A 12,091-nucleotide genomic window follows, 5' to 3' on the forward strand; every position below is an offset into this window, starting at 1 on the left:
CTTGTGTGTGTTAGGCAAGTGCTCTCCTGATGAGCTACACCATTAGCCCTGTTTCCAGTTTCTTGTCTGGCCTTCAGAGATATCTATGCACAGATAAACAGACATATATAGACATATAATTTTTAAACATAATTGGTAGCATGATTCTTGCTGTTCTATACTTTGCGCTCCACCCCAGGCACCTATCAGTACATAAAGCACTCTCCCCTTTCCGTTTTAATGGTTGCATAGTACTCCGCAGTATGAGTACACCATTTGCTTCATTGTTGCCTTCTTTTTTGCTCTCACAAGTGAGGCTGCAAAGTGCCTGACCTTTAAGCCTGTCTTTCTCTATATTGTGAGTATACCTGTAGGATGGAATTTCAGAGGGAAATTGCAGGATCAGGAGGCGTGAGCATTTGGCCTTCACAGATATTTACCAGATTGCCTTCTAAGGATTTGCGCTAATTTACACTCCCACCAGCAACAGAGGGATTCCCCCAGCCTTGCCAAGTCAGCGTGTTTTCAAAGTTTTGGTCCCTGACAATCAGATGGATGAAAATTGAGTTGTATTTGAGCCAACCACCAGGCATTAAAGAAAAAGGCGGGCGGGCGCACACACACACACAAGATGCAAACATTTTCGGGGGTGAGGGGGTGCTAAACTGTCTGCTATTTTGCATATGAAAAACATAAACCTTTGGCATCAGTCAAAACCTGCCTCAAGCCTGGCGAAGCCTCACAGGCCTGTAATCCCAGCGGCTCTGGAGGCTGAGACAGGAGGATCAAAGCCAGTTCAAAGCCAGCCTCAGCAACAGGGAGGCACTAAGCAACTCAGTGAGACCCTGTCTCTAAATAAAATACAAAATAAGGCTGGGGATGTGGCTCATTGGTCCAGTGCCCCTGAGATCAATCCCCAGTACCAAAAAAAGAAAAAAGAAAAAAAAAAAAAGAAAAAGAAAAAAGAAAGAAAGAAAGAAAGAAAGCTGCTCTGCGCCCTCCCTCCCGTCCCCCCAAGCCCGGGATCCCTCCATGGAGAGGCCCGCGCCAGTCTTGTGCCTGTTCACGCTGGTCCCCCGCCACCCCCCACCAGGCACCCAGCAAACATCCATGGGGTGAAGAGGCGCGCGGGGCTGGCCCCTGGGTGGGACCGCAGGTTGTGGGCGGTGGCTGATGGGACCCAGGATACACTGGTCGTCGATGCTGTTCAGCGTGAAGCGCGTGTTGGAGAACCGGGCGAAGCCGTCGCGGTAGAGCCAGGCCCGCAGCGGGATGTACTGGGGCGGGGGCGGGGGCGGAGGTGACTCGGGTGCCCGCTGGCACCCGGCACGCCTCTAGCGTTGGCACCTTGGGGTCCTCCACCTGGAACCGCCCCCTCTTCCTTTCTACCTCCTCCGCCAGCCCCGCGCCCCTTGACTCCACCCTGTCCTTCCCTGGGGCGGTGGCTTGCAGGAGGGAACCGAGGTGCTGGCCACCACGTGTGACACCCCGCTGGACTGAGAGGTTCAGGAGGAAAGGGGCCAATCCTGTCTCAATCCCTCTGTGGCCTTGTGCCCTGGGAGGAGTGGCACATCGAGGGCTTCGGGCGTTTGTTGAATGAATGAATGAATGAGGAGCGGAGGTGGAGCGAGGTCAGCGACTCCCTAGTTAAGAGAGCAGGCTCTGGAGCCACGCTGCCTGGATTTGAATCCCAGTTCTGCCATTCACTCGCTGTGTGCCTTTGGGCAAGTCACTAAACCTCTCTGTATCTGTAAAATGAGGATAATAATAGAATCTACTTCACTGTGTTGTTGGAAGGACTGAACGAGATACAACCTGCTGGGTACTAACTAGGGCCTGGTACTTAGTAGGTGCTCACTACATGTTCACGGTGGCTCAGGCCTGAAATCCCAGTGACTGCCCAGAAAGGATCATGAGTTCAAAGCCAGCCTCAGCAATGGCAAGGCGCTAAGCAACTCCGTGAGACTCTGTCTCTAAGTAAAATATAAAATAGGGCTGGGGATGTGGTTCAGTGGTCAAGTGCCCTGGGTTTAATCCCTGGTACCCCCTGCCCCCCAGCCCCCAAAAAGGACTGGCAAATCCAGATGCTGGAACACCTAGGATGGTGAAACTGAGGTGTATCTGGTGGCCCACTCCAGCCCTAGATGTCCTCTCTGAGCTCTCCTGGGCAGAGAGAGACTCACAACTCCCTGTTCCCTGCCCTGGTGACTCACCGACATCACCAGCACATAGACACGCAGGTCAAACTTGCGACCTGTCAGGCAAAGAAAGAATTAATTGGTGGAGCGAATACTGGTTACCAGATGTTTGGGGTGTGGCAGTGCACAGACGGAGCTCCCCGCAAAACACGTGAGGTGCCAGGAGAGAGGAACTGGGGGTCCCTGTTGGGGAAAAACTTGTGACTTAGTGGCAGCTAGTCAAGGTTTGCTGAGTGAAAGCCCCTGGGAAGTGGTGGCCTGCAGTGAAGAAGGGGCCCACCTGACCCAGAGGGGCACAGGGCCTTGGGGCAGGACAGAGGCCCTGAGGGGGCAGAACCCGGCCAAGGGAGAGACAGGAAGGGGATGAGGGGCGTGCGGTTGGTGGGGTCCCCGCGGTCTCTGGGGCGTATTCTATAAACCGCGGGAAGCTGCTGGAGGGTGTCTGATGCATCTGGCTATTGGTGCCGCTGTCCAGGGAGAGGACAGTGGCCAGGATCAAGATGGAGGCAAGAGGGACAGAGGTGAGAGGGGTGGCAGACAGCTGTGTGGGGGCTGGGGGTGTTGCTCAGTGGTAGAGCACTTGCCTAGCATGCATGAGGTTCCACCCCCAACATGCAAAACCAAAACCAAAAAAATCAGACAGGATGGGGGGGAGGGGAGGAGAGACCCAGGGGCTGCCCCCTGGGGAGGGTCATTGGCCCAGGAGATAGGGGAGGGGAGGGGCACTAATTCTGTTGCAATGAAGTGCCACCTACAAGAGGCCCCAGACCCTGTCCCTTCTCTCCTGTGTGGGCAAAGCCCATGCACCTGGGCCTAGGGAGGCCGCCTGAGCCTCAGGGAAGAGGCTCCCTGGGCCTCAGAGAGGAAGCTGGCTGCACCAGGAGCCTTTGTCCTTGCCATTCCCTCTTCCTGTTTTCTCCCTCCAGTTCTACCTACAGGTGACTCCCAGGTGTCACTCGTTTACTTCACAATGGCTACAGCTGCGTGGGATTCTTGGATTTCTTTGCTCTCTGGCTTAAGGCTGTCCCCTCACCTAGGGTAAAAATAGACTCCACAGGAGCAGAGCGACAGACGGCACCCAGGCCAGCGGCTGGCACTGAGGAGGGGCGTCATACTTGTTGGGTAGATGCATACGTGAAAGAATTGGTTCTCAAAGGAGAATTTTCATGAACCCAGAGGGGGAGGGAAGGCACGTCAACCACGGGGAATCTATGGGCAGCAGCCAGGACAGATCTTTCCTGTGCATCCCCCTGCCCTGGATGTGAGCCTGGGCCCTCAGTCGCAGCTAGTCAAGGTTTGCTGAGTGAGTGACTGACCGACTGGTCAGAAGGGCAGGGAGCTGGGGACAGCCATCTCACCTCCGATCAGGTATGGATTCTCGATGTAACGCTGAGCTACATAGTTCTCCACAGGGATCTCATCTCTTTGGTCATCAGAATTTCTTGGGTCCTAGTTGCAATAGTATTATTAACATTTATTGAGCGCTCCTGTGTACAAGGAATTACGTTAGGCACTCTACTTGGGATATCTTTTTTTTTTCTTTTTCTTTTTGGTGCTGGGGATTGAACTCGGGGCCCTTAACCACTGAGCCACATCCCCAGAGCCCTATTTTGTATTTTATTTAGAGACAGGGTCTCACTGAGTTGCTTAGGGCCTCATTAAATTGCTGAGGCTGGGTTTGAACTCTCAATCCTCCTGCCTCAGCCTCCCGAGCCACTGGGATTACAGGTGTGTGTGTCTCTCCATGCCCGGCCCTTTCACAATTTTTTGAAAGGAAACAAACAAAAACTTTAGTCCTTCAGTATCAGTGGCCACGGGACAAGTGCTCGATATGATGTCCACATGTGGCCAGTGGTCAGATACTAGACAGCTCAGATATGCTCTGTTGCCATCACTACAGAAAATCCTGTCAAGGTGCTGCCGCCAGGGCATCAGCAGCCCCTGAGGCCCGGAGGCCATCCCTGGCCCTTCTCTACTTGCCCACCCAGCTGGGGACGATGCCATGCTCTCACACAGGTGCACAGCCCTCCATGTCTGCAAACTTTCTCACCCATTATCCCCTTCACAGTCACCTGATGAGGAGCCCAGGCTCAAAGACAAAGGTCACATACTTCCTGGGCTCACACAGTGGCCCTGTGCTGGGAATGCTCTCCTGAGCAGACTCCCCGCAGACCCCCACACTGCTCCCCACCCCGACAGCCAGACTTCCCTCCAGGGACCCCGGCCACCCCCTCTACTCACATGGCTTCCAGAGGAACTGGTGGAGTAGCGGGAAGGCTGGGCCTCGAAGCCCTGGAACTTCTTGCAGGCAGTGCCCTGACAGGTGCCCAGGGAAGAATGGGGACGCAGGCAGCAGGGGGAGGTGCATTAATTGAGCACCTGCTGTGAGCCCACAGGAGTCAGGTCCTCCAGCTCCCCCCACCCACCCACCATCTCACTACCAAGGTTCAGAGGGCTCCAGTGATTTCCCCAGGGACACATGTCTGTTGAGAGGCCGAGGCAGGATTTGACCCAGGATTTCTGCTTGCCCAAGGTCACACAGCTATTGTTTGCAACGTCAGACTTTGAACCCAAACAGTCTGGTTCCAGTGACCCTGCTCTGTGGGCAGGCCTGTGCTGGTTCTCTGAACTTGGAAGGGAGAGAGGAGGGGAGAGGGCAGAGGACGTGTGGAGAGCAAAGGGAAAGAGGCAGACTCACCTTCCTCCAGTCCATGATGTCCTTCAGTCTCCGGAAGAGGAAGATACCCTTGCCCTGGGACCGGGCTACCTGAGGGGAGGGGCGGGGGACAGAGAAAGGCCACTGTCAGCTTGGTAGTTTCTTGTTGACCTCAGTACCTGGGAGCCCTCCCCAGCGTTTCTCTATGTCCATCTCCCCGAAACCCCTTAGGCCCAGAAAAATGGTCCAGCCCCCCCCCCCAGGCCTGGGGGAGCAAAAGTGCTAAACACAGGAGGGAGTTCAGACAGGAGGGGGAGGAGAGACTCCTCTGCGCACAAAGACACGCATTTGCATGAATAATGCAGAAGAGGAGACAATTAAAAAGCCATTCCTACAGTCCTGGGAACATATCATCCAATTCTTTTTTTGGAAATCAATTTGCCTTCCTAATTAGGTTTTGCTTCTGCTAATACCGAAATCAGTCTGCCTATGCTGAACTCCAGCATGGAGAATTCACAGCTCACAAGGCCTGGGGCCCAAGGATCTTGACTACGCTGCAGAGTGGTCCTCCTGTGTGTAAGGGGGCCCCAGCGGCCCATCCACCCTGGTCACCTGTCAGATCTTGCACATCCACAGTGCCCAGCAGCTCAGTCACCCTCTCCTCACCCACAAACACAGCCCATCTGTTACAGGATAGCTTTGCTAAGCGTTCATCCAAAATGTATATATTGGGTGCCTACTGTGTGCTGGATGTTATGCAATAGCTGTAACAGACCGCAGGAAGCATTCCCAGTCTAACCTGTTTTGAACTGAAATTTGCCAGCCAGGCCTGGCTTCTAGGGCCACCTGGAGCAGATCTGGTTCCTGGAACCACCCTATGGTTATCTGTGGCTACTGAGCCTGTCCCCCAGAGTCACCTTTATTTCAGCACAAATGCAACCAGCAAGTGCAAATTCTCATTTCTCTCTGTTCTCCTCTGAGCATGGGCCACCTGGCCCGCCAAGGCCTGCTGTACAAACTCGGGGCTGGCAGAGCTGCCACAGGGCTGTAGGTTGCCGGTCGGTCAGGCTGAGGCCCCCTGCTCTGCCTGCCCTCTGTGCACCTGGGTTCAGGGTTATGTGTGCCCAGAAAACAAGGTGGACACAGTGAACAGGTCCTGGGCTTCCCTAGTCACCAGGGAGACGCAAACGAAAATCACACTCCCTGAGCAACAGCAAGTGCTGGTGACACTGGAGAAGCGGGAACTCCCACATGCTGGACAGACAGGCACATCCCTAGGAGGGTCACAGGGCTGGGGCCTTCCGGGAAACTGAGGCAGTGTGAAGACCCCCCCTTCAAACCCTGATTCTGCGATCAACTCAAAAGATTTCAGACATGTCACTTGGAGTAACAGGCGGGAGTTTATTGAAGGGATAGGGAAAGGGATACTCCCGAGGAGAGACTGGGTCCTCTCTGAGAGGAACAACGTGGCTCTCCTGCACTGGTTCTCCTGGGATCCCAGAGAAGTTTCCAGAGAGTCCCGCCCAGGTCCACCTCTTGGCTTTTGACTAACAGCAACAAGACATCACACTTTCAAGTCCCCACTACCATGACAACCCTAGGCACTTTGTCCTGTGCTGATGGGTTCTAATTGGATTCTTTTTTTTTTTTAATATCTTTTAGTTGTAGATGGACACAGTGCTTTATTTTGTTTATTTTATGTGATGCGAAGGCTTGAGCCCAGGGCCTCACACATACTAGGCAAGCGCTCTGCCACTGAGCTACAATCCCAGCCCCCTAATTGAATTCTTAGCCATACATTCTTACAGGTTTTATGATCAGGAGGAATTATCCTATCTCTCTGAGTTTCGGGATCTGGTCTGTGGAAAGGGTTACAGAAATCTCCCCCTCGGGGAATTTGGTTCCTTTATTCAACATTATTTGGGCCTGCATTTCTCCTGCAAACAACAGGTAGTTTGCTGAGGAATGTGACAGAGCCTGTCCACCTAAGCCAGGCAGGGCTGCAGGGAAACGCTTCTTGGAAGAGAAAGCCTGTGGGGGTCAGCGCAGTGGGGGCCGTCTTATATAATTATTCCCTTGACCTGTGTTCCCACCAGCCTCATCTGTCTGTTCCATGTCAACAGCACCATTCATAAAAGTGCCAGCCTTGGAAATACTTTCTCAGTGGAACAGTACACAGTGATGACAGTTAGCAATTCCCAATTACTTACACCCGTAGGGTGAATCACATGACTAAACTGTTGAGGGAAAGAACTAGAAACTGTGGAAATATTCATATTCTGATTATATCAAGTAAAGAATCAGAACAAATCTGTGCCGTCAGTGGCTTAGGGGGTCGTGAATGGAGGAGGTCAGAGGGAACGCTGAGGAGCTGGTAGGGTTCTGTTTATGACCTGGGTGCTGGTCACTTGGATGTGTTTACTTTGTCAAAATTCATACCAGACCCCTATAACTTGGGCACCTTTAAATGTTTATCTTCAATTAAAAAGTGTCTTTTAGGGGCTGGGGTTGTGGTTCAGTGTGAGGCCCTGGGTTAGATCTAAGCACCACATAAAAATAAATAAATAAAATATTGTGTCCATCTACAACTATTTAAAAAAATCTTTAAAAAATGTGTCTTTTAAGGCATGTATGTACCCTTTGATCTTGGAACCCCTCTCTCACCCCGGAAGCCATTCTCCCTCTCTTTTCTTGCAGGCAAAGTCCCTCTCTCTGTGATGGGGCTAGAAAGGCTTCCTACTGGTTTTCCCAGCTTCCCTTGCAATTAGCATGAGCCAGTTTTGGCTAAGAGACCCAAGACATCTTCTTATCCATTCTGGGGAGATTTTCCTCTGTGTTAAAAATATAAAGAGAGAGGGAGGGGCCAGGTGCAGAGGCACACGCCTGTAATCCCAACTACTCTGGAGGCTGAGGCAGGAGGATCGCAAGTTCAAGGCCAGCCTCAGCAACTTAGCAAGACTCTGTCTCAAAATAAAAATAAAAAAATAAAAATAAAAGAGCTGGAGATGTAGCTCAGTGATTAACTAACCCTGGCACCAAAAGAAAAAGAAAAAAAAAGAAAGATAAAAGAAAAAAATTGAGAGAGAGAGAGAGAGCAGAAAGGGAACACAGGGAGGGGGGGGGTGGTCAGAGAGACAGACAGGGAGAGAGACAAGAAGAAATGTCTGGCCCTTCCTTCTTTTTTGCTTTTTTTCTGAGGAGGTGAGGTCTGCGGTCACAGCAGCCATCTCATAGACATGAGGTGACAGATCTGATGGCTAAACACAGGGAGGAAGCAGAGTGGACAGGGAGAAGACCCAGGGGGCCCTCAAGGCATCGCCACGCACATGCCCCAACCTGGAATGGCCGACCTCCAGCTCTTGTTGTGTGAGATGATAAAATGTCCTTGTCAGTTAAGTCACTGTAGTAACTTGACAAACCTCTTCCAAGAGATCCCCCTCCCCAAGGGAATAATCCTAAAAGTGAAAAATAAACTTCCTGCTCAGTAATAGATCAGGGTTGTTAAGACTGGAAGTCACCCAGAGCTCCGGCAGATGGTGTTTCCAAAACCAATCACAACATCTCCAGTCCCGTATGTTCTCCAGAACCCCACCAAGAGGTAAAGTCAATGTCCCCTCCCCTTGAGTGGGGGCAGGGCTTCAGGACGGTCACAGCTAACAGTGTGTGGAAGAAGTGGCAGGGTGAGAACTCTAATGAGGATCAGGAAAGACAATGTGGTTTCTACCCAGCCATGATGCAGAGCCCAGATGCCATGCTGTGAGGAAGCCCAAGTTACATGAGGGGCCCACAGGGAGGACAGCTGAGTCTTCTAGCCCTTACCCTGGCTGGGCTTCCAGCCAGCAGCCAGCACCATCTTGCCAACCCAGCGAGCGAGGCCAGATTGGCATCCTCCAGCCTCAGCAGAGCTGCCCCAGAGGATGCTGGTGCACAGATGAGCCTTCCCTGTCAAGCCCCAGTTGGAGGCTCATGAGCTAAAAACAAGAGGTTATTATTGTTTCAGGGCCTTCCATTGGGGTGGTTTGTTACTCAGCAGTACTTACCAGTTTACCTTGTGCCAGGCCTCTATGACATGGGCATTGATAGTATTCCCATTTTCAACCAAGGAAACCAAAGAACAGAGAGGCCAAGCATATTGCCCCAAGTCATCAAGCCAGCGGGTCATAAATCCAGGATAGTGAAATCTGTGCTACACAATCCCGGGGCTCATGTACCTCTTGCAGGGTGCCATGGGATACACAGAATCATATAGCAAGATTAGCTTCTGGGAATATTACTTGATAACTTGGGAGGAAAATATTTTTACATATAAAGATACATTTATGATTGGAAAACATTTAAATGGATTATTAGAATGAAACATAACTTTGGTTTTGTACCAAATGTGGCCATTTACAGTCCTTGTCCCCTTACCAAGAACCACATTTGGGTCACCCTGTGGGTTGTCCAGCCCTCTGGGGAGGTCTGAGCCCTCATGCTACTGCCATGGGATTGAATGAGGCATTAATCTACAGGATGCCACAGGAAGTTTGCTGCTGAGACTTCTGGGAAGAGTTTGTGACTTCTTCAAAAGTGACACAAGACCAGGGCATTCCTGTATTCCCATGGCTCGTAGAGGTATAAGGAGGTGACACTAGAGCTGTGGCAAGAGGAACCGTCTGCCTGTCGGGCTAGGAATTGATGGGGTTGTCGAGCTACCCAGAACCATCCCCTGTCCAGCTATTCTACATTAAAGGAAATTCCCCTGGACCTCTGAACTTGAATGAGAAAAACAACATCTTCCTTTTGACACCCTGCCATGTACCCTGTGTTCCCTTCTATGGTGAGTGTGGTCAACACATCATAGGAGTATCTGCCATCAGAAGTAATCACAGCTATTTTTATGTATCACATTACAATTGTTGCTGATGTCTCAAGATGTTGTTTATGCACCTGTGGTTTTGAAATTATGATAGTTCGGGGGTCTGCTGTTAACGAAGAGCACGTATATTCTATAGCACAGAGGGTCTTTTAATAATGTGCGTGGCAGCCCTGAGAACACACCGCACAGACCTCCAGCTGCAGGAGAGCAAGGCCTTGAGGGCGCCAGCTGCCGCCTGCTGACAGGCGCTGTGTCCTGACCTCCTGTCCAGAGGCTGCTCCCAACCCATGACTGGCTGGTTCCTGAGGCACAGGGGACTTCTCTGACAGCATGAAGCCCCCAGGTCTGGCTGGACTTTGCTCAGACTGCTCTGCCCTAGGAAGTTCCACCCAGCCTCCCTCCTCCCTCCCCTCAGCCCTTCCTTCCTTCCTTGCCTCCCTCCACTGAGGTCCCACAACTCCCCCAGCCTCTCCCAGCTCCTCCCCCATTTTCTCTCATAGGCTAAGCTCTGGCAGGTGGAGTCTTGTGGGTCATCTATTTCTTGGGGGACCCCCAACTAACACACATACCTAGTTTTCAACATAGTTGTTTTATTTTTAAAATATTTATTTTTAAATTGTAGGTGGTGGACACAATGTCTTTATTTCATTTTTATGTGGTGCTGAGGATCGAACCCAGTGCCTCACGTGTGCTAGGCGAGCGCTCTACCACTGAGCCCCAGCCCCAGCCCTAGTTGTGTTATTTTGTAATCAATTATGTTTAGATTATGCCTGTAATCCCAGTCACTCAGGGAGGCTGAGGCAGGAGGATCCCATGTTCAAGGCCCCTCTGGGCAACTTAGTGAGACAGAGTTTCACTAAAAAAATCAAAAGGGCTGGGGATATAGCTCAGTGGTAGAGCACCCCAGGGTTCCATTCCCAGTACCTTAAAAAAACAAAACAAACCTAGTCTTTCATGGATATGTACTGTACATACTCAGGTTCGAGCTCATTCAACTATGTACATCAAATGTGTGCAGATTTTATGTTGATCAGATCTCAATAGTGTGATTTATTTATTTTTTTTTTAGTTGTAGATGAACACAATACCTTTATTTTGTTTGTTTATTTTTATGTGGTGCTAAGGATGGAACCCAGTGCCTCACATGTGCTAGGTAAGTGCTCTACCACTGAGTCACACCCCAGCCCCACACAAATGCGATTTTACATAGGAACACTGTTCTTATATTTCACCAAATGTCAAAAAGTCCGAGGCATTAAAACAGTTCAGAAGCCCCACCCTCTTGTTCCAGTAAGCCATGTTGGTTGGGTTTTCTACTATTTGCTGACCAAAGCATCCCAACTCTGAGAGGGTTTGGCGGAGCAGTTTGAGATGCTCTGTTTGGTGCACACAGTGTAACTGAATGTTCAAATGCAGCTCTTCCTGCTGGTGGGTTGAGCAAAGAACAGCCCAGGGTCACCAGGGATACCCACAGCCCTGTGAAAAGGGCTTGGTGGACACACAGACTGATGGACAGGCTGGTCCCTGACCACCCAGCACCACAGAGAGGCGGGAGCAGTGGGAGTAGGCCATGTGGTCTGCGCCCTGCCACCTCCCACACCCCACAGGCCAAAGCTGCGAGGAGGGCAGAATGCTCAGGTGGGAAAAAGGATGTGCATTCATGTGCTTTTTACACTAGACTGGACATTTTTTCCCCCTGTGCTAGGAATCAAACCTGGGGCCTTGCACATACTCGGCAACAGGTGGCCATTGAGTCCTAGGCTGGACTTTAATGGTCAGACCTGTTTGTTCTTATTCTCTCCAAGATTGACAGCAAAGCTGGGAGATGGTTTGGGCTCCAGCCCCACGGGAAGAGGGTCCCTGAAGAGCAGCACTGGGGGACAATGCTGTCTCGGCCTTTCTGATCCAACCTGCCCCCTCCCTGGCTGTTCTGCCACCCCTCCCTGCAGAGGAAAATGAAGGGGCACAGGCTCCAGGGAAACTGCAGGGAGGACTTGGAAGGACAGGGCTGCCAGAGACTGGCCTGGCCACAGCAACCCCCTGAGAACTTCTGCCTGTGAGTGGACAAGGACCAACTAGGTCACAACAACAGGCCTTATGGGAAGAGCAGAGGGACTCAGGGGACATCTGTTTCCCAAATTTAAAGTAGTGTTCTACCTTTTACCATTCTCTTCTCCCCAGTAGTATCCAAATAATAAGATCCAGAACTAACACTCCAGGCCCCTGGTTCTCAGAGTGCCGCTGGAGCAGAAGAGCCCTCATACCTGGTGTGACCTTTCATCTTACGCATCAGCCCGGTGAGTCTCTGCTGCCTAGTTGTTTGGTCAAACACTAGTCTAGGTGTTGCTCTGAAGGTTTTTTTTGCAGATGTGAGGAACACCTGTAATTAGTAACTTTAAG

At 51.3% G+C, this 12,091-nt stretch overlaps 1 protein-coding gene across 1 annotated transcript in view; it reads right to left on the reverse strand.

The window, feature by feature from the left end:
• Nucleotides 1–12,091, reverse strand: part of TTLL9 (tubulin tyrosine ligase like 9) — a gene marked incomplete at its 5' end in the record, with an annotated part of 46,091 nt that overhangs the window by 18,720 nt on the left and 15,280 nt on the right. Inside the window, 5 exons of the mRNA XM_081289851.1 lie at nt 1,169–1,256; nt 2,193–2,233; nt 3,536–3,626; nt 4,419–4,493; nt 4,876–4,944. Of these exons, the coding sequence (XP_081145977.1) occupies nt 1,169–1,256; nt 2,193–2,233; nt 3,536–3,626; nt 4,419–4,493; nt 4,876–4,944 (364 nt within the window). The remainder of the gene's footprint in view (nt 1–1,168; nt 1,257–2,192; nt 2,234–3,535; nt 3,627–4,418; nt 4,494–4,875; nt 4,945–12,091) is intronic.

This window comes from Spermophilus citellus, assembly GCF_964194105.1.
Source record: "Spermophilus citellus genome assembly, chromosome: 4".
Taxonomy (NCBI): domain Eukaryota; kingdom Metazoa; phylum Chordata; class Mammalia; order Rodentia; family Sciuridae; genus Spermophilus; species Spermophilus citellus.